General features: G+C 45.8%; 1 protein-coding gene across 1 annotated transcript in view; it reads left to right on the top strand.

The window, feature by feature from the left end:
- LOC138534995 (dimethylaniline monooxygenase [N-oxide-forming] 2-like) overlaps nucleotides 1-22855 on the top strand; it is a 584153-nt gene that overhangs the window by 242933 nt on the left and 318365 nt on the right. The window contains exon 5 of the mRNA XM_069641261.1: nucleotides 5256-5452. Coding sequence (XP_069497362.1) covers nucleotides 5256-5452 — 197 coding nt within the window. The remainder of the gene's footprint in view (nucleotides 1-5255; nucleotides 5453-22855) is intronic.

The raw sequence follows: 22855 nt of genomic DNA on the forward strand, positions 1-22855 counted from the left end.
TAAAAGAGAATTTGGAGTGGTGAACATCAGAGAGAAAGCTTGAAACATGCATTAGTGCAGTCTTGGTAGAGTGCTTTCTACTGAAGTCATATTGAAATGGATCTCCAAGGTCATTATCCTCAAGGTACTTAATGACTGGTTTGAAGGCCACTCGTTAAAGGACTTTTTAATTAGGGAGAAGGAGGGAAACTGGGCAATAGTTCACTGGGATTTATGTATCAGGATAGGGCTTCTTCAAAAAGGGTAGCAGGTTGCAGATATGAATAAGGCAGTGAACAGTCTGATGGAGCGACAAAGGTGAAAGAGCTCAGAGAGATAAGGGCAGGTGATTGAGACTAAGCCTTTGGTCATGTAAGGATCAAGTAGGTCTATAGGATCACAAATTGGGTTGGTGCTGCCTGAGGAGGATGGGTGCTAATTCAGTAGGAGAGATATGGGAGAAGTAGTTGCCAGTAAAAAGAGTAGGGGGAGAGGTGATGAACAGAAGAAGTGTGGGAAAGGGAATGAGAGGACAGCTGGGAGTGTGTCATGAATTGCAAACATTTTAGAGGACAATTGGTAAGGAAAGTCATCAGCAGAAAGGAAGGAGGTGATGGATATTGGCTTGGCAAGTGTGACCAACACTTGGATGGTTGATTAAAGGTTGATGGGATAATTGCAATGGGAAACAATTATGTTTGTGAAGCAGGAGGATTTGGCAGAGTCCAGTGCAGAGGAGAGGGTAGCAAGGAAAATCTAGGAGCAGCATGGAGGATCTGTGGTTTGCGCCAGTGTTGTAGGTCATGACACACACTTGTTTTAAGGGTCTGGATCTCCAAGATGATCTAGGTCTGAGGATGGGGACGGGAAGGTGTGAATGTGCAAGCAGGATAGTGTTGTTCACAAGGAGTCATAAGTGCACAGTGAAAGTCAGAAAAATCATAGTCAGTGTAACAAGCATGAATAGGGAAGAGAGACAGGAAAGTGGCCTTCACATCACAAGGCAAGTGTAAATGTGTCCTGCCAAATTTCCTCTTGGTCATTGAAGAGAGAGAGAAGTAGTACAGGGTGGAGGGACTGAGATAGTAAAGTGAACAGTGTAGCCATTAGAGAGAGAGAGAGAGCAGTAAGTAGAGGGTACAAGGGCGAGAGCAAATTAGAGGGAAAGACAAGGTCAAGAGAGCTCCCACTGGAGTGGGTAGGCTAGTAATGGAAGTAGTAGAAAGAGAGGTCAGATCTGAAGGAGTTAGGTTCAAGGTGGGCGGGGCTGTAGAGGGGTTGGGAAGGTTAAAGTCCACCAGCATGACAATGTTGATTTTGGTAGGAAGTGACTAAAGGAGAAGTTCAGGTTGGGGAAGAAGAGATGAGGACCAGGGTGTCAATATAGGGGAACAGTTGTGATGACCTTATTGATACACAACCCACACCACCACCCTTGCCAACAGAGTCAGGAAGAATGTGAGAAGGTGGCAGCATTAGTGTGGAGAGCAGCTAGTGTTGCAGTGACAGGAGGCATAGCCAGATTTCTGTGATATCAAGATGTGAAAGTTGAGGGTGAAAAGAATTGAAAAAGTCAGTGATGTAGGAAGACCTGTTGCAGAGGGATTGTGCGTTCCAAAGACCAAATGAAAAGTGATAGGAGGTGTAGATGATGAGCAGGTGTTGTATGGTATGAAAAGGGGATAGCTGAGATTGAAGTTCCTGGGAAAAAGGGAGCATTGAGTTTTTGGCTGCCGAGGGAATGGAGGGTGATATGGAGAGGGATAGTGATGTATGAGTTAGACCCTCAAGCTCAAGACTCTCCACTTAACAAAATGGCTCCTCCCTAAAACCAAGGTACACACACCCTACACTTGCTATGTAACCTGGTTTTCTTGTAAATCCCTTGTTGCTAAATTGCCCACCCCCGCCCCACCGTTGTTAGTTCCTCCCTCCCATATATCTCTGCTTGTCTCACCATGTTCATCCCTCTATGCCTTGGAAAGAGCTCTGTTGCTTACCGCAGATTGGGCCATAATAATAATAATAATAATAATAATAATAATAATAATGATAATAATAATAAACCAGGTTGTGGCTGAAGGATCAAGGGAAGAAGAGGAAATGAGCAAGAACAGGGAGGAATGAAGGGAAGTCAAGACGCAGGTCGGAGATAGAAGAAATAGGCAAGTAAAAATAATGAAGGAAGTGTGCAGCCCAAGAGGGTCAGTGTAGGTAGGTTGGTGGAATGGAAGGAGGAAAGGTTGGCTGAGAAAGAGCAGGTGTAAGTTTAAAGTTGAGCTAAAATGGGGCTACAGGTCATGTGCTGTGACTTCTTGCATTGTCGCTAGGGCCAAAGTTCCAGCGATGGCACCCCATCTGATTTCATCTGATTTCATCAGTGTTAATGGCAATGTTAAATCTCTAATGGTGATGTCACCTGATTCTACTTACCCTAACTCTATGTACTGGAGGGGTGGGGAATCCAAAACCTTGCCTGTTTTATTATCAGTCATATAAAGCAATGACAGCCATAAGCAACAAATACTCAGAGTTCTCCACTTTGTCAAGCATGATAATGGTTTAAAAACAGAAAATATGTCATCATTGACGCCACGTCACAATCTTGGTTACAAGAACCTATGAGGTATTGGCACTGGTTAAGGGAATGGTATACGTATAGAAGGTATAGAGTTAAGTCTTTTCATTGGCTATCCTTTATCTGATGGCTCTACCTGGGACCACCTCCAAATTGATAAAAGAGAATACATGTAATTTCTTTACCTTAGGATTGTCTGATGTGTTTACTTATGAGATATTGTGAATTGAGGCTAAGAATTGGTTGGCGTGAACTTTACTAGCTTTGATTAGTTGGTGGGTCATCAACACATGAGTAACCGTACCAGTGGGGGGAGAGGCATTGAGAGGCCATTTCCCCAATTAAAACAACCATCTCTAATTCTCTAGGACAGAGTCAGGTCTTCCAGCTTTAAACTCGTCCCATATCGTATTTCCTAGAAGCTTTAAGGAGTTGCTGGCAGGTGCATTCTGTATCATGCCTTAATGAATAGACACTGTTTTCAACTCTTGGTCACGTTAGTCAAGACCATGTTTTGTATCATTCTGCTCTCATTTTACTGGGATTTACATCCATTTGTTTATAGGTGTTTTTACCCTTTGTGTTCTCTGGAAACTTGGTCAAGCTATTTCCCTTCAATGCTGTATCCTTAATTAATAAGCATCTGGTTGTTCGATGAGTTGGTTTTTTCCTAAGAGAAATGTGTTCGCCCGTGGTATTATCTTCCGTTCACTTTGGTGACGGCACAAAGCTCCCCCTTCCACTTTAACCCTGGCAGGGGTTGGGCAGCTGGCCTCTGTGTTGCTTGGCCCCATGATTTTAGCTAATTCAGCAGGTCTGCTCTGCTTGCAGGCTCTGCTTCTCCCCCAGTGTCTTCCATTAATTTGACTGTAGCCTTGTCGTCCATTTTGTTTTATATGGCAACTCATTCTTGCTGCTCCTTTTATATCTTAAGCAGGCTTTTATGTGTATTTGTTGTGTGTCTTGCGTTTCAGTGTATAGAGTGTTTATGTTTTCTAACCTACTGAGTACAAGCATATTATACATGTCTAAGTGCAGTTTAACCTATTGTTTGCGTAGCTTCAAGGTGGGTGTATGTCTGCTTTGTGTCCAATGCATCTACGCTTGTCAGCTTCAATAAGAATGTTATTTCTTTCGGCACCCTGATCACACCAGATTCAGTTCTTCTTGATTATGCAAGTCCACTTCTTCTCTGATTACTTCAGGACAAGGCTGGTAGGGTTGTCTGAGCAAATACCGCCTTTTACTTTCATTATATGGTGATGGAAGTGGAAAAGGCTCCATGAATGATGCTCTCCATTCGTTCCTTCGATATGGAGATGGGGGAGGGGACGATGCTACAGATGACACATACATCTGTCTCTCGACCTTGTCCCCTCTAGCCGAGATCATCTCAAACACATTTCTTTGAGGTCCCTCTCCCCAGTGAAATCCTTTGGGGGTCCATATCTTTGTCACCCCCACCTCAGGTCACCAGAATGTTTTATGTGTTTGTCCACACTGCAGGTCATGTAGAAGAATACCCAATGCCCCACGTAATAGGACTTTGCTTCAAATCCAGATGAGGTAGGTTGTAAGTTGTTTGTGTGTACACATGTACTCTGGTGTCCATATTTATCACAGTCTTCATTCCCACCACCTTTTCAGCTGTCTTCTTGCATTGGCTGATATTAATTCTCAGTGTGCAGAATCCCAGTAGCATCAGTACTGATATAGCTATTCGTACCTTGAATGCATTAGCCAACCAGGAAGTGATCCAGGAGAACAGACATGTTAACCAATCATCATTCCCTATTTCTTCTACCTCCTCAATCATTTTCATTTGAAGGTCGGTCAGTAGTGTTATGGCTTCTTTGAGGGTTCAGGTCTATAAGTACAGCAAGATTCAGCAATATTTGTGCAAACTCCGCCTTTCATGGCTGTTATTAGGTCCAGGAAATACCTATTTTGGAGGGTCATCAGTCTTTTGGCCCTTAGCTCCTCCTTTATTGCATTGAAGCCCTTCACCATGGAATTAATTGTTTGTAGCAGCTCCCACCTGATGATCTGCAACCATTTAGCATTGGTATGTGTCTGCACCCCGGGGTCAGGGAGACAAAGAACATCTCCATCCTGCTAAACAATCTGTGCTCCCATGGAATTTCATGAAGCACACTTTCCATAATTTTGGAGGTATAATTGTTCCCTTGTTTTGTTCGTTTGGCCTCTAGGGATCTTTTTCGCAAATGTGTTTACATTTTTGGGAAGTCTGAAATGTGCAAGTCGCTCTGGGGCACTACCAACGGGGGCATGCTTATCTGTACCATGGAGCATAATACTCCCCAATTTGGGGGAAGTTTCATGGATGCGCTGGACCCACAGGCCCAATAAAGGTCCATTAATACTGCGGTGCCTATCCCAACAAAGGCCATTGACGCTTCTCAAGTAAAAATGTTGAAATTAGAAAGAGCTCAAAAGTCAAGGAAAGAAAAAATAAAAAAGCAACTTACTTTGCTGAGTACCAGCATCCAAAGAGATTGTTTGCCACTTCTGAATACCTTTTATTGCATTCTTCCCTGTTGTTGATAGATTGTGAAGGTACCATATACAGCTGATGACTGCACCACTTTAAATAAATAATGCCTAAAGTAATCAACTTTAGTTTGTAAGAACATGAGAAGGAGGGCATGGTTTAATTATTTTAATTTGTATATTGCAGGTATACATCAGCACCAGAAGAGGTGGTTGGTTGCTGAGCCGCCTTTCTGATCATGGCTATCCCTTTGACACATTGTCATTAACTCGCTTCAAGAGCTTCACCCAACTGCGTCTTCCTAAACCATTGGTCAACTGGTTAATTGAAAGGAAGCTCAATAAATGGTTTGACCAAGAGATCTATGGTTTGCAGCGTGACAGGTATGTATGACCTAAAAGAAATGTGTGCCTACCTGTTCAAGATATTCAAACCTAAAGCAAATTATGAAAAGAATAACGTTGCTCAGAGACAAAGCAAAGCATAATGCTAGACTGCCTAAACCAAAAACCAGAACATTTTCAAATGAAAAGTTCTTTCAACACATTCTAAACATATGTAGAACCCTCTGTAACTAGCACATGCCACTGACTCCAGGGGCTACCCTCATGTCTCAGGCCCTTTAGCAATACATTGCATCTCAATCAAAGACATTCACTCTGGTGCATCAACATAGACAGAAAGCCCTTTCCTCCCAAAATCTTCACCTCGATTCTATTGACCAGCCACAAGCACCAAATATATCCCATCAATGACCATTCTGATTTGCTTCCATTGGATTGCAACTCTCAACTCCAGCACACCAGAACCACCCCTGACTGACCATCACTAAGAAAAGCAAAAGAAACTACTAGTTTTCTACTTTTACTACTTCCTTTTAATTTAACCTTTTTTTTAGCATTTCTCAAAAAAGGAAAATAAGAGCAGCAGTTAAAACCACACCAATCACCATAAATAAACATGAAAGCCCACTGCAGCTCTCCTCTTCCCTCTGCTTCCTCTAACTCCCCACACCATAGCCCCCAGGTATAGGCAACAAACACCTCCGGACCCATAGGAACCTCAAGACAAACTGCTGTGCGATATCTGAGCAGATGAGCAAAGGAACAATACCACATGCAAAGAGGAAAAGAAAGAAACAAAGGGAAGGCAGACAGTAAGCCACAACCACAACATGCCCCAAACGGTGAAGCCCAGAACCGGCCCATAGGTCACCTCCACAGCATGGAGGGGCCCAATCCATTCTGTCTCAATACACACCCTGTGTCCATGGATGGCCGCTGTGATCCTTTCCATCGCGTAAATATTCTTAGCCGTATTGACCTACTCCATGTTATGTGGTAACTCTAGCCTTTTCCACTGCATTGCCAGGTATGCCCTTGCCGCCAAGAGTAAACAATGTGCCATATGAGCTAATCCCTGATACTCTCCCCCAATCTCTTCCAGGCTGAACAGCACAAGCAACAGCGTCCGTACCCGCAAGATGGTTCCATGTGTTAATATCCCTGCAAAAATATCGCCAAACAAAAATATCTCCATATTTTTGCAGTGATATTAAGGCATGGAACCTGCGGGGGACACCCCTGCAACCCCTGTATTATTTTACAAGGATCGGGGGCACCCCCGCAACCCCTGCTCCCAAAAAACCCTAATATTATCCCCTCTAAAAATATCGCCTATGGCTGTTCCCGACCATATATACGGCGATATTTTTGGTGGGGATAATAGTAACTGATACCCGCAAGATGCCATCAACCTTTTTTATCCATCCAAGCACCTCATCCCAAAAAACCTGTACTTTATCACACCCCCATCAGATATGCCAATAATCTGTCCACACACCACACTAGTGCCAGCAGAGTGGACTCTGCCCTGAAACATCCTGGAGAGGTGCACTGCGTCGTATTGTTATCTATGCAACAATTGTATAGCGTGGAGCTTATACTGACAATCAATCAACACCTTAAATCCCCTACAACACAACCTATGCACAGCACCCAACCAATCCTACACCCAAGCCCCTTTCCGCACAAACCCACAGTCTGCCCATACTCCCCTTACCCACCTCTATCAGGGCTCCGTACAGCAAGGAAATCAAACCCTTCATCTCTGTCTGAGAGTCGAGGACGTTCTCCGTCAGAGTAAGATACCTTTGCACCTGTCCCTTCCAAACATTGCCATAAGGATAGCTCAGGGGCAACACGTTTGTCTTGGAAGCAAGACAACGCATAGCAACACAGGTTCAAATCCCAGGCTGGCGCTTAGAAACCAGCTACGGTATTAAGCGTGATATAAAACATTTTCAAAAAGAACAATCACAATCACTCCCTTCAGCTGCAGATAGGAAAATACAGAAAAAGGCCCAATTACTACCGCCTCCTCCAATTCCAGTAGGGGGACAGACAGCCCCCTCTTCCATAACTGTCCAACCCACTCCTAACCCACCTCAAACAAACCCTGCAACTTCTCCAAGTTAGGAATATAGTCCCTTATCCCAGAGTCCCCAAGTGACTCAACGGGGAGGGCCAAGTTGTAACCCCCTGCATCTCAGGCCCCTTGCGCCAAATAGTCCACAAGGTAGCAAGAATGGGATGTTCCCTTATCCTACGCAGAATCCGATTCCACAGCACCCACAACCATTCCCCGAACGTTGCTGGTGATATTTATTCAAACCAACCCACTGATGCTCCACCTTTCCACTCAAGTGGGGTACCATGACCAGAAGCAGAGCTGCCTTATAATGCACATATAGAATGGGGAAACCCACCCCACTTTGGAAGCACCAAAATATAATTTGCCACCTGTGCTTTCTTCCCTTGCCATAAGAACTTTATTAGACATCCCTTCACTTCTCTAAACATAGCCTCATGGGAAGCATCTGAAATAGAAAAATCCATCTGGGAAGGAAATTCATCTTGATAGCATTTGGACGTCCCATCCACGAGATGGTGAGTTGTTCCCATTTCACCAAGTCCTTATAAAACCTTTCAATCAGACGGGGGTAATTAACCTCATACAAACCCTGGAATTCATAAGCAGAACTGGCTCTCCCGCACCTCCATTTCAAAATGGTCCAGTCCGCCAATATCCCAACATGAAACATCACCCCCCCTGCCAAAGGGAAACAAAATAGATTTATCCCTGTTAATTTTGAACCCTGAGAACTTCCCATACTGGCCAATTCGTTCTGCCAGCACCGTTCCCTGCGGGTTCCCACGAGGCAACAAAATATCATGTGCATACAACCCCAGCTTGCACTCCACCTCCCCCACTTTTATGCCTTCCACTCATGGATCTTCCCTCAACCTCTGGGCCAGTGGTGCCAGAGAAAGAGCAAAAAGCAGAGGTGAAAGGCAGCAAACCTGTCTCCTACACCGGGCCAAACCAAACCAGCGGGACAAAACTGTCCATTTGCTGACACGCACGCCATCGGCCCCGAGTACAATGCCATAATCCCATTCAAGACCCTACTCCCAAAACCAAACTTGGACAAAACCGCCTTAAGGAAAGTCCAGTCGACCCTGTTGAATGCCTTCTCTGCATCAATTGAAAGCAACGTAGAATTCCCCACCTCACCCCTTGCCAAATCCATGAGGTGTAATGTTTTCTCATTGTATCCGCCCCCTGGCACCCCACCTGATTCGAATGGACAAGTCGAGGCATATGCGTATCCAGCCTAGAAGCGAGGACCCGAGTGAACATCTTCGCATCCATATTAAGAAGAGGAATAGGTCTATAGGAAGTGCAAAGAAGAGGATCCTTACCTTCCTTAGGGATCACAGAGATGAGGGCCCTCACATAGGATCTGGGCGCTTGCCCCAATGACAGGATGTTGCTAAACAACTTGGTCAAGTAAAGGACAAGGAACAAACTGAACGATATTTAGAGACCCAGCGTTTATCCGTCCTCTAACGGGGCCTTAGCTAGCTGCAGCCTGCGAATAGCATCTAAAACCTCCTCCCCTGTTATTGGAGCGTCCACACTGGCCACCTTCTTGGGAATCAGAACTGGGAGAGAGACCCCATACAGGTAGGCCTCCAGGTCTCCAGGGTCAACCCCCCTCACCCATATACAACCCCTCATAAAAGGAAGCAAATCCATCCACAATCCCTTCAGAAGGGTATCAGGTAATATTATCCCCACCAAAAATATCGCCGTATATTTGGTCGTCGGGAACGGGCATAGGTGATATTTTTAGTGGGGATAATATTAGGTTTTGTTTGGGAGCAGGGGTTGCGGGTGGGGGCCATGCTCCTTTTAAAATAATACAGGGGTTGCAGGGGTGTCCCATGCAGGTTCCATGCCTTAATATCACTGCAACAATTTGACAATATTTTTGTATGGCAATATTTTTGCGGGGATATTAACACATGGGACCTTCAGAAGTCTTTTCCACTCGCCCATCAGTGCCCCGCACTGCCGTTATCCATCTTTTGGCTCGTTGTCTTCAAAGGCGGGCAGCCAACAATGCATCAGCCTTATCCCCTTATCTCATAATACCTCTGCAGTAGAAACAGAAGCTTCTGTACAACCTTACCCTCCTCCAAGAGCGACAGATCCACCCTTTTACCCCTCGCCTGCTCCACCAGCCCCTCCATCCTGCTCCCAATGTCTTTATGTTCCTTTTCCAGCACACCAATTTCCAGACGTAACATAGTTTTGAGTAAGGTTCTCTCCCTTTTCGTTTGGCCCCCTTCCCTGATCAACCGACCCCTCCATGTCACTTTGGCAGCATCCCAGACAGTAGCCATTTCAACCTCCCACATATCATTAACAAGAAAAAATTCCTGAATAGCCACCTCAGAGTCCCCCTAAACACCGGGTCCTTCCACAGCGATTAATTACAATGCAACAAGGAGTGTCGGGCAGTCAACCCCTGCCATGATAGATCCAGTGACATTAGCTGCAGGAGCAGCACACGACACCAGCCGGCACTTGCCATCCATAGGTAAACCCTCACAGCTATCCTCTCATTGCAGGTAACGAACCGCTACGAGATATCAACATCTGTGATATCTTATTACTCCTACTATTTAGATCCAGCCCGCTGCATCGAGCAGGGCTCTGCCGTATTCCCAGACACACCACGTGTTTCTGCAGAGAAGTATTTCACGTGGAAGCAGCTAAAATGGCCGCTGATTGAAACCAGGCTTGTTCGTGCCCTACATTGCCTGGACAGCTTCAGGTCTCATCCTATTAGCTGCCTGTTGGGCCTTTCGCCAATCACTATGACCGGCAGACGTAAACTGGCCCCCGGCAAAGGCAGACAGATAAGGCTTTTGTCGCGAGCCTGTCCGGAGCTGGGAGGACCACAGAAACGCTCATAAACTCTTTCTCCCTCCATAAACTGCCTTGCTCCAGTGATCCATTGACAGACCTCGCTGCCACTCATATACGTTAATCCTCTCGACACTTTGATCCGCAGAGGTGCTAAATTCAATTTCTGTTGTCCGGCATTCCATGGTTGCAGTGCGCAATACCCACCCTAACCAAACTTCCTTGTCCAGCTGCATGTGTAAATAACCTTGCCTAATGATACTTTGCTTGGCTAGTCTATTGTATTGCTTGAAGTCCCTCCTACACTGAGTTGCTGCCTACTTGCTTCCCCCCATCGCAGCCTCAGCTCAGAGGTTAATTGCCTAGTTGTCAGTACCGCATTGCTTTCCTCTATGACCACCTTACATGCCACTCTGCTTTAATGTGAAATGCAGCCGTGTTACTAGGACTTTGATTTGTGACTCCTCTGTACCGTACTATGGTTTGCCCAGCTCTCATGCCTATTTTGTGGTGCCGAATAGTAACACTCTTAATAATCCATTTGAGTGCACTACGGCTCGCACTACTCCTTTATGAAATGTCGATGCTTGATAATAAGTCGTCCTATTGATTGTTTTTACTCTTTATTGTTCCTAAAAAGTATCATATGCTGCATCTACACATGACTAATACTCTGCATAGCCTTTCAAAGTGAAAACCTCACCGTGAAATTAGCACGATTGGTTAACCTCAGTTGCCTGCATCTAGCACTGTTTATCATGTACTGCAGCCTACCCGCTGCACTGTTTTCCAGTTACTGCTGCCTGCTGTCGCCTAGCCCAACTCAACACGCCCACCAGACCTCCCCCTGTGACATGGCTTATTCGATATTGAGCGCAGAAAACACCTCCCACATGCAATATCTAGCTCACCCAATCCACCTCTCATACAATGGAGAGAGGCCCCTGGCTTCCTGGCCCGCAGATTCACCATGCTCAGAGCCCGTACCAAACCAATACAGCGCCAGGTCTGCTCAAGGTCTACTGAACTCAGGAACCTCATGCTGGGCGGCCGGTCCTCACGTTTCTCAGCCCCACCTCGCTCAGTCACCCTACCTTAACCTGATCCAACTGCCTACCCCTTAGACCCCATATCCACAAAAATACATCCCTGTTGGGCCCACGTTGCAACAGGAGAAGAAACTGGCCAGACACAAGGGTCACCCACCTCACGCCATCCACCACACAATCCGCGTTAACCTTCCAGTTGCCACCACTTCTCAACCCTAAGCACCTATCGGCCCTCACACCTCTAATCATAGCCCTCACACCTCTAAGCATAGCCCCCATAGCCTCCCCTGCCCACTTCAATATTCCCTCATAAATGCCCGCTTGCTCCCTGCCCACCCCACCAAGGTCCGTGAGCTCCTCATTAACCTTGGCCTAGACATACTAGCCATTACTGAATCATGGCTCTGTGAGGCCGCAGGACACTCCATCACCCTAGCTCTGCCACCAGGGTATACAATCCACCAGCAGGACAGAATACTTATGAAAGGGGGAGGAGTAGCCATCATTGTCAAGGAGTCATTGTCCCTCAGACAAGTAAACTCCAAACTGGCAGGGAACACAGATTCCTTAGCTATAAAACTCTCCCCTAATTGCACAATCACCATCCACACTGTCTACCGACGCCCGGGCTCATCTATAGAATTTCAGGAAAGCTTACTGCATCTCTTAGCTGAGAACCTAAAAATTACTATAAAAACTATCCTACTGGGAGACCTCAACCTGGGACTCAATGACCCCAAGGACAAACAAGCCAAAGCTCTTACCAAAGAACTTCAAGATATGGGGTTTGTGCAATGTATTACTGACCCCACACACTCCAAAGGACACACCCTGGACTGGGTTGTGGACCTTACTGCTCTGCAGCCATTAGCTCTAACACCCCTTGCCCCTGGAATGAACACCACATCATTCACTTCACCATACTCACCCCTTATCCTACCAAACTCAGCACTCCCGCACCACCCTTACTATCCAGGAGTGCACGCAAACTTACCAAAATCAAGCTATTGCCTTTTCTAGAAGGTCCATGCTTCAAGCCTCCCTTCTCTAAAGATCCAGTGTTTTTAGCAGAATCTTACAACAGCATCCTTAAATCAGCAATCGACACCATAGCACCACTTGAACAATAAAGAGCCAAAGTGTAAAAGCATGCAAACTCTTGGTTCACCTCTGATCTCCGGGAACTACGCACCCTCAAACGCAAAGCATTCACTAAATGGCAAAACCATCCACAGGATTCCCTCAAGGATGAATTAGAAAAACTATCAAATCCTTACAAAAAAGCTATTATCACAGCTAAAGCCAACTCATATAATACCAGAATATCGAAAGCCACATCTGAATCTAAAGAAATGTTCATCATCGTTAGAGAACTAACCACTCCTGCCACCAGTGCACAAGACATTGTTAAAAATGAAGCCTGGTGCGTAAATATCCAATCAGCCTTGCTCAAGACAGAGATTCAAGCACACCATAAAGCCCTGGTTAAGTCTGACCTCCCTTCTTCGCCCACGAAAAACACACTCCAACAGGACAAAAACCTATTCTCCTTCAGGGGTGTCTCTGAATCTGAAGTTGTAGCCTTGCTAAAACACCTAAAACCATTTAGCTGTAAAGGGGATATCTGCCCAGCCAAAATCATAAAAGAATGTACTGACACCCTTGCACCTTTTCTGACAGCTTTCATATATGTTTCCTTTGCGTCAGGAATTGTCCCATCTTGCCTTAAAGAAGCTTGGGTTCGCCCGCACTTGAAAAAGCCTACCCTTGACCCCTCCTCCCTCAACAACTACCGTCCCATTACCACGGTACCATTTCTGTTGAACATCCTCGATAAAGCATCCTATACCCAAATCCAGAATTTCCTTGAATCCAATGGCATTTTAGGAAAGAGGCAATCAGGCTTTCGCCCGGGTCATCGAACAGAATCTGCCCTACTGGATCTAAAAAAACAACTTTTGGAGATAATGGATAAAGGCAAACCCACTCTCCTCCTCCTTCTTGATTTATCTGCAGCATTTGATCTCGTGGATCACAAGATCCTCTGCAGACATCTCACGAAGTCAGCACAATTCTCACCTCGAGCCACAAACTTGATCACCTCCTTCCTTGAGGGGAGAGCCATGAAAGTATTCTCTGATCAGGCCTGTGAAACACCCACCACCATCCACTGCAGTGTCCCCCAAGCCTCCTGCACATCACCTACCCTGTACAATATTTTCACCAAACCACTTTTTGACAAACTTGATGCGACACTCAGGTCCTTCTTCCTCTTTCTGGATCTTATGAACAAGTTGCCAAGACACTGAACCTATTTTACTCAACCATCCAAGCCGGTATGGCAGCCACCGTGCTCTGCCTCAATGGGGATAAAACAGAAATGCTCATAGTTGGCCCTAGTGAAACTCTCAGCAAACTCGATAATAAATACAGCTAATTTACAATAGACAATACTGTAATCACTGTCTCACCTTCAGTAAAGTCTCTGGGGGTATACCTCGACTCCACACTCTCCATGACACCCCAGGTCAGTGCCATTGCCTCCTCGGCTTCCTTCACAATTAAACTGATTAATTCAGTGAAGCCATTCCTGTCTAAACCAAACTGCCTCTCAATAGCTAGAGCCACTATTGGAGCAAAACATGATTATTGCAACGTTCTCTTTGCTGGCACATCCTCCAAGAACCTGCACAGACTCCGAGTCATTCAAAACAATGTGCTCAGGGCTGCCCTAAATATTCACAAAAAAGAGCACATCTCCCAGGCCAGATGCGATGCCCACTGGCTCCCCATCAAAGAGTGCATCATATTCAAGATGCTTGCCATAACTCACAAACGCCTCGCCCCCACAGCCCCCGTTTATCTTTCAGATAAAATTGCCAGAACTAACTCTGCCAGACCACAAAGATTGAACTATGCCAACCAGTTGATCATCCCCACTGTTAAAAGGGCCAAAGCTTCCCCTTCATTGCTCCTAAACAATGAAACGCCCTACCAATCACCCTCAGGAACCAGACATCCCACACTGCCTTCCGGAAAGCACATAAGGACACGCTCTTTAAATAGCCCTGCTTGCGCTATACTTTTAAAGTTTGCTAGCCATTCAGCTACGTACATATCATATTCCCCTTTCTGTGTTTATCTCACACTCCTCAATGCCACCTGTCCTGGATGGGGTTTACTGTAACCACAAATCTCTTACAGGCTGCCTTATGTTTTTCCCCATCTTTTGTTGTCATGTAACTAAGTAAGCCTTGATTGTAACAGCGCCACGATGCACAAAGGCTGTTTTGTGCACTTTATAAATGTGAAAAATAAATGCAAAATAAAAATAAAAATAAAAATCCTGTCATGATGCGACCAACTCACCAGAGATATCTCACTCTCAAGGGCACTGTCCCACAGCATGAGCATTCAGACAGGCCTGTAATCCATCACAACCAGCAGGGGAGCCCCGCCACCATCTACACCAGGAACTGGCATGTCCAGGAATGGGTTTGCCCACATAGTAAGGTCCCCCATAACTATTATGTGCTCTTCACATTCCCTTGCCACCTTCGCAATTGTGACCCTCAAAAATCGAAATTTTCCTTGATTAGGGGCCTACATCATTGTAAAATTAAGGCACACAACCAACTTAATGAGTACTGAGACCAACATTGTTCCGCCATCGCCACTTTTCCCCATCAGTATCTGCTCCATCCTCAGCCAACTGTGCAAGAGGATCCACACCCCACCCTTCTGGGAGTCGTCTGATGCCCAATACACCTGTCCAACAAGACCACATGGAACATTCCTTTCATCCCCTGCGAGAACCTAGTTTCCTGCAAAAAGAGGACGTGCATCCCCCCTCTGAAATACTCTATTCACCAATGAGCGTTTAGTTGCCGAGTTGAGCCCTTTCACATTCAGCGTACAAACTCATAGACAGTCCACCCCCCCTTAATTATCTCCACCATAGCCATGTAATCATTGAGTCGTGTCCACAGTTTAACGCACCGTCCCAAAGAAATAAGCCCCAGGTCACACCACTCTTTGGAATCAAATCCCCATGCCAAAACCACTCTTCCCCCTACTTCCCCTATCCCCTCCACCCCCGAACACCCACCACACCTTCCTGCGACATCCAGCCCCACCCAGCAAACATCACTGTTCGAGGACCGGACCACCAGGCATTCCCGAACTGCTGGGAAATATCCACACATCACCCTCATACCTGAGCCCTTTCAACCCCCAAAACCAAATTAACCACAGCACAAAATAACCACAGCACACCTCATTGAACCTTTGTCCCCACCCCAGCCCTTGTCCACACTTAGCACTACTGTGCATACTCACATCGCCCCACCTATGCTCCCCAGCCTTAGCCCCTCCCTCTAAGCTTTAACAGATACAATAATTGACCAACCAAGTCAAACACCAAAGTCAACAACCACAGAGCATGTGGGTAATATGAAAAAGTAACCCATGGAGGATATACCCCCCCAGGCCAATCATACAACCAACAACCAAACCCCATAAACCCAAAGTTTGAACATTGAAAACCTTCCTGCATTGTTCACACGTGACCCCTTCCCTCACACCCTCACTGATCCCTCAATGCACCATCCGACCCCATCTCTCCATTGCCACCCCCTCAAATCTTTTGTCAACACTCATAACAACATATTAACAGTTAGAGCAACACACGGCCTCTGTGGCAGGAGAGATCGATCAGCCACCAGAAAAGTCACAGGTGAATTCAGCCCTCAGGAGGAAGCGTTCAGCGGGTTATTCAGTTTTCTGAACTTCCTCGAGCCCGGCATGCAGCATTTATTGAGGATTCCAATGCTCCACGGTTCCTCTCAAACCCTGCTGTCCTTCTATTCAATTGAGTTCTGCGAGTGTCATACCAGTTCCCCTGTCACTAGCCGAATGTCCTCCTCTGTAACCAGTTGATATTTATAGCTGTCCTTTTCGAACGAGATGGAGAAAGAAAACCCCTAACGATAGCGTACCCCATTTTCGTTGAGCTATTTCGTGAGTGGCCCACACATCCTGCATCTTGCCAACGGGAAGGAGGAAAGGCTCAGGAAGATTGTGATTTTGCCAGAGTCCTGCTGGATCAGGCCCACATTCCGAACTTTCTCCAGGATTCTCAACTTCTCAGGGTAATTATGAAAACGCCCCAAGATAGACCTTGGCCCTCCCGTTCTTCCTTTGGCTCTGTGGGCCCTGTCAATCTTTGGTTCATCTATAGTGTCATCTCCAAATAGAAGCTTTTCTACATCATGGATGGATTTGTGTATGTCCCTTTCCGTTTCGCCCTCCCGTTCCAGAAAGCCAAAAAAGTGCAAGTTATTTCTCCTCTCCCTGTTCTCGAAATTATCCATCTTTAGTGTCACTTCGGTTTCTCGTCTTTCCAATTGCAACAATCGCATGTTGATCTGAGTTTCCAAGGCATCTAGGGAAGATTGGCTATCCTCCACCTCGCGAAACTCACTCATCCAGCTTGGCAACCCTCTGGTCAAGCTTGTCCAATCTACCACCAATATTCCCCTGATTTTAATTAGTAGGGCAGCAATGTCCCTTTTTGTGGACACCTGATCCCCAGGTTCCTCCGTCATATCCTTGCTTAAAGCTGATGCGATCGGATCCTGGGATCGTTAAAAATGAAATTGCTGAAGGGAGGATTTCCAGTCAGTCTGTGGGGGTGATCCAGCAGGACTCTGGCAAAATCACAATCTTCGTTAAAAATGAAATTGCTGAAGGGAGGATTTCCAGTCAGTCTGTGGGGGTGGAAGTAGCTGGAGTGTCTCAAAGCCCTTCCAAAACATCACAGCGGCACCCTCTCTCTTGAATCCCAATGTGGGACCCTGCGCTGTGAGTAATGAGAAATTGGGGGGTCTTGTTGACCTCCGTCTGAGGTTGGGGGCAAACCAGAGCTCCTTTCCTTTGTCAGACGGACTGTTGTGATGGTGTTCCCTTTTGGTTTTGATTATGGTGTTCCAGCAGGGCCTACACCTCTGTGATGCGTCTTTGTGCTGATGGCCTTAACCCATGTACCTGGAATTATGCATTGCAGCAACTTGTCCGATCTCTCCTCCACACATTGCCTGCTCTTTGTTGAAGCTGCATGTGCTTTGGGCACCAGAGTCTCTTCGGCTGATCCATTGGAGAAGGTAGCAAGTACTTCTTTCTCTAGGTCACACGCACAGCCCACCCCTACTTTACTGCATATTCCCCAATCTCTCCTATTCCCAGCGTGAAGCCGTTCCTTGGCTCGGGGACCCTCTTCACATCACCCAAAAGTCAGAGTGGGAATCCACTGGCACCTTCGAAGTGGGGGCCTCAAACTCAGGTGGTCATCACCAGCAGTTAAATCATACTGCTGACCATTGATGGGGGCACTGTCGGGGGCTCAGGACCCTAATGTTCCCGGCGATGTAGTGATTCAGGTGGTGGAAGAGAAAGATATCAATGGGAACATGGACTGGGGCCAATATAGTAATGTTGTGTAAGTTATGATATATATATATATATATATATATATATATATATATTGAGAAACCAATTTGGCTAAAAGATGGCGCTCTCCCTCATTCAGTGGCTGGTGCTAGAAAAACGAATTTAGCCAAATCCGTATATGTAAGGAAAACACACAGGCCCCTGAACGGTTGTAGCACTTCAAAAAACCGCTCTGGTAGGCATATGTAAAAAATAATATTCCAGCACACAAGACTTTAGCTATTCTAAAATGACAATTTATTTAGGCATAAAACAGCACAAATACAAAAACAGGGAGTAAGTAGTACATCCCTGTGACAGACACAAGGTGCTGCAAAGCACTCACCCCATGGGTGGATGTAAAGTCACGCGTTCCGCCTGAATGCTCAGGCTTCCTCAGACCTTCTAAAATCCAAATTCGGCTAACACATCTTAAAATAAAAAACCACTAGGCCATTCCAGAGCAACTCCGTGCGTCAAGCATCACGTGCCATTTGAGTCATATGACTACTAATCGAATAGAAGGGGTAGTCTCTTTGACACAATGACCTCCATGTTGGAATGGTCAAGCGTCTATACGGTCAATGTATAAAGGCATAATTACCATAGCATATCTAAATAGACATACTAGGACCAATGATAGGCTACTGCAGTGCAAGTCGCATAGAGGAGGTGCCCGGAACCGCTACTGGTCAAAACATTGTCAATGTAATCAGATGTGTAAAATCTACGCACAAGTGTGCTATGTATCATTCAGATGACTAACAGTGGCTCAAAAATGGCCACTCCCAGACATCCGCCCCCCCAATGGGGTGAGTGTTCCTCAGCCTAGAGACTGCGAACCAAGCATCAAAAATATCCTAAATATTAGAGTAAATACCCTATTGCGTTATGTATATACATCAAATTGTAGTTATCATCGTGTATCAGGCAAATGCCTGTAGTCTAAATAAAGACCAGCTACAACTGAATAAGACATATATTCATATCTAACAAAGTGCAAGTGAACAATCAACCTTTCCTATGTCAGTGCCTCAATATAAACAGCAACAATTCTATTTAGACTGCTATGAAGCCGATATTTTGGATGTTCCTGTTTCGAAAAAACTTCTAGCAAAGAATAAAGCATGTAAACATTTGTTATAAAGCGCAAATTAGCAAACAACATTAATTGTTTCGGAACCCCTATATAAAACTCTAACTGCGCAATTTAGACACTTCTTACATAGTGCAAAAAAGCCAACAGTATTTCCTATATCAGTACCTCAGTGCAAATCGATAGCAGCTCAAAATAGATGAGAAACTATAAAGTGGCGAATATAAATGTACCCATTCATATCCCTATCAACAAGTGAATAACAATTATTCCATATAATCACAGTAGAATAAAGTGCAGTGCAATGAGTGAAACCACTACTGTTCCTGATATAGACACAAAAAGTCTTCTGTAGAAATTTCATAACTCATACAAGGAGTATAATGATGTTGTAAAACAGATGAGAGTATGAGACAATATAAAGTATCTACTTCTTGTTAACCCATTCAAGATTGCAAAAACACATAAAGTTCAGCATCCACATTCAATCCTTTAGGTTTCAAGGTGTCAAATTTGCATATGAGTGTGGCTTCCAACCGTCTCAATTTCAATTCACGGTTACCAAATCTTTTATTTGGAGGTACATGTGCCAACCCCGTGAAAGATAAAAATTGAACATCTCCATTGTGCTTTTCTTGAAAATGGCTTGTCAAGGGGTATGTTAGATCACCATTTTTTATGGCTCTGTAATGTTGTAAGATCCTCATCTTCAGGGGACCAATTGTAGAGCCTATATAGTGAAGACCACAGGCACAAGTGATGGCATATACAACATATTTGGTGATACAGGAAATTCTATGTTTGTATTTCCAACATTCACCGTTGGCACTCCTAAAAGGAAAGGTTGATTGTTCACTTGCACTTTGTTAGATATGAATATATGTCTTATTCAGTTGTAGCTGGTCTTTATTTAGACTACAGGCATTTGCCTGATACACGATGATAACTACAATTTGATGTATATACATAACGCAATAGGGTATTTACTCTAATATTTAGGATATTTTTGATGTCATCAGTGATATTTGTGATGTCATCTTTTATGTCCTGGGTGTTAGTGTTAGCAGTGCACAGTGGTGGGGCGAGTAATGGTTGCTTAGCCTACCATAACTGGCGAATTTCAGGGGTTTTCCGGTTTTACTTGGAACCGTAGCGTCACGTTTATAATGTTTTTTTGTAGTGAATTGCACAGGTTTTTAGTAGGGCAACTTAACCATAACGTCCCTTTAGCAAAGTTTTTTTGCTGAATATGCACGTTCATCATGTGAATTTGGGAGATATGTACTATAATTCCCTTACTTGTCTATATGTAACATAGAACATACTGAACCCCCTCGCTAATGATATTTGAAGGGCACGGACTGAGCGCCTGTCTGCGGACGGGCAGGAACGAGATCAACACTACCCAAACAGTCAGGGGGTATCTGAAATTGTTCTATCAAGCCATATAAAAAATACACAAGTTTAAAAAGCAGCACATGAACACATTAGAGGCCGATTTATGGAATTAATGTGCGCAAGCGTGTGAAAGTGTGCGAATCGCAGCGCAAGTGCGAAAACCGCAGCAAAACCCGCGCACAGCGATTCATGGAAGTCCGTGCGCGTGTCAATCCCTGGATGTGCGCTAAAATCCTGCGTGGCACAGCGAAAGCGCACATAGTTCAGCGCACACAACTAAAGTAGGCGCAACAGGGGCCGTAACACGCAGAATGGGGAACAACGCGTGAAAATGTGGGCATCACGGGGGAAGTACAGGAGCCTAATGCGCAGATCGCCCACACGCGCGTCTACAACACGTATTCCTGGAATCGAACGGGGCCAATGCATGTGCCAAAAAAGACGCGCTAATCCAGAAACATGTACGCCAGCAGGAAGCAGGCATACGTGGACCCGCGCAGCATAAAAGTGCACGCAAACATCAAACAAGCTCAGACGCCAAGATGAATATACCGTTCCTCGCAGCAGTGGTCGTGGGATACTGCAAGAGGAGGAGGAGGAGGATAGTCAGGCCCAGAATTTTTACACCCAGAACCAGCCTTTTTGGGATGCCTGATGACCAGGTGTATGGGAGGTACAGGTTTCCACCTCACATAATACTCGACCTGGTGAGTGAGTGGGAGGATGACCTCACATCACCCACCCTCTGCTCCCAAGCACTGAGCCCCTTGGAAAAGGTGCTCAATGTACTGCACTTCTTGGCCACTGGTTCATTCCAACGGACAACTGCCATAGTGGGGGGGGGGGTCTCACAGGCCACGCAGTCACGCTGCCTGCACCAGGTGTTGGCCATCATGACTGCACGCCGATCAGTCTGCAGGCACATATACCTGGTCCAGGATTTTTACGGGGTGGCACACTTCCTCAAAGGGCTAGGTGCCATTGACTGCACCCATGTGGCTCTATATCCTCCCAGGGCAACTGAGCACATCTTCAGAAACCGCAAGCACTGGCATTTAATCAACGTGCAGGTAGTATGTGATGCCAAGGGAATCATCACCTCAGTATATGCCAACTATCCAGGATCCACTCATGATAGTTTAATTTACAGAATGTCAACCCTAAATCGGGACCTAGAAGCTGGGCGGCATGGTGATACATGGCTGCTTGGTGAGTATAAATGCCCCTACACATGCATGCATGCCAGATACTGAGTAATGTCACAACCCCACTAATGATACCCATCATCACCTCCCCAAGGGACAGTGCCTACCCACTGAGCACCCACATGATGACACCAATTCGGAACCCCACCACACCACCCGAGGTAAGATACAACACAGCCCATATTGCAACCCGGGGCATAGTGGAGCGCACATTCGGAGTGCTCAAGTCACGCTTTCGCTCCCTTGACCGCTCTGGTGGGCAGCTGCTATACGCACCCCCAGTAGTGTGCAGGATCATAGTGGCAGCATGTGTCCTACACAACGTTGCAACACGCCGGGGCCTGCCCGTGGACATGGTGGTGCCCCCACATCCCCAACCACAAACACGGCCGCTGCGCATGGGAGGGGAAAGGGCACGTGGTGAGGCAGCCCGTACGCAGCTGGTGGCTAATTACTTCACCTAAAATCACACCCCTGTGGAGTGCACACAGCCCTGGCACATACCAGCTGACAATCAATGATGATGACATAAGGGACAGTCAACTGTCACAACCATACCAGCCTGAGATTGGTCACCTGGAATTGTTACATTGTGTGCATCCCTACCTGCCGAAAGATAACCAATACTGTGTCACAAAAAAACACATATGCTGCATGAATGACTACCCACTTGCAAAATACAACATGAAAATAGCGGCATGTCACCCAACCCCTACCCAGCTCCGCCACCCAACACACCATGGCATGTCATGCAATGTGAAAGTAAACAAAGCAATGCACAAGACCTGACAAATGTGTCACAAAGTGCACTGTCCCAAATGGAAACTGCCCACAGACAATATGCTCCCAGTAATCAATAACAAACACCACACATGAACAAATACTTACCACCAACACAATACAGCAACACACCATGAAACATTGCAAAAACATTACAGTACTAAGTCAAAGTAGCGGTAGTCTTACAACCTGAATAAACCAGCACATCGACCCCTTCCAACTGTAGAGTGTTGCTGCCACGCAAATGTGTCAGTCTACTGCATACAACATGAATTCCATCTGCAAAGGAGACGGCCTTGTGAAGACATGAGGAAGGAACCTGCAAATTAGGAGGAAGACATGGATGCACAAGCACATATCAATACACCATGCAGTGTACAATACAACAACAATACCCACTAGGGATATACACACAGTATTGACTACAGACTGCCCACACAGCTCATGGGAGCCCAATTTCACTGTGTAAGTCACTGTCACTTGGTCACACCCTTT

Source organism: Ambystoma mexicanum, chromosome 1q, assembly GCF_040938575.1.
Source record: "Ambystoma mexicanum isolate Mex_15411 chromosome 1q, UKY_AmexF1_1, whole genome shotgun sequence".
Classification (NCBI taxonomy): domain Eukaryota; kingdom Metazoa; phylum Chordata; class Amphibia; order Caudata; family Ambystomatidae; genus Ambystoma; species Ambystoma mexicanum.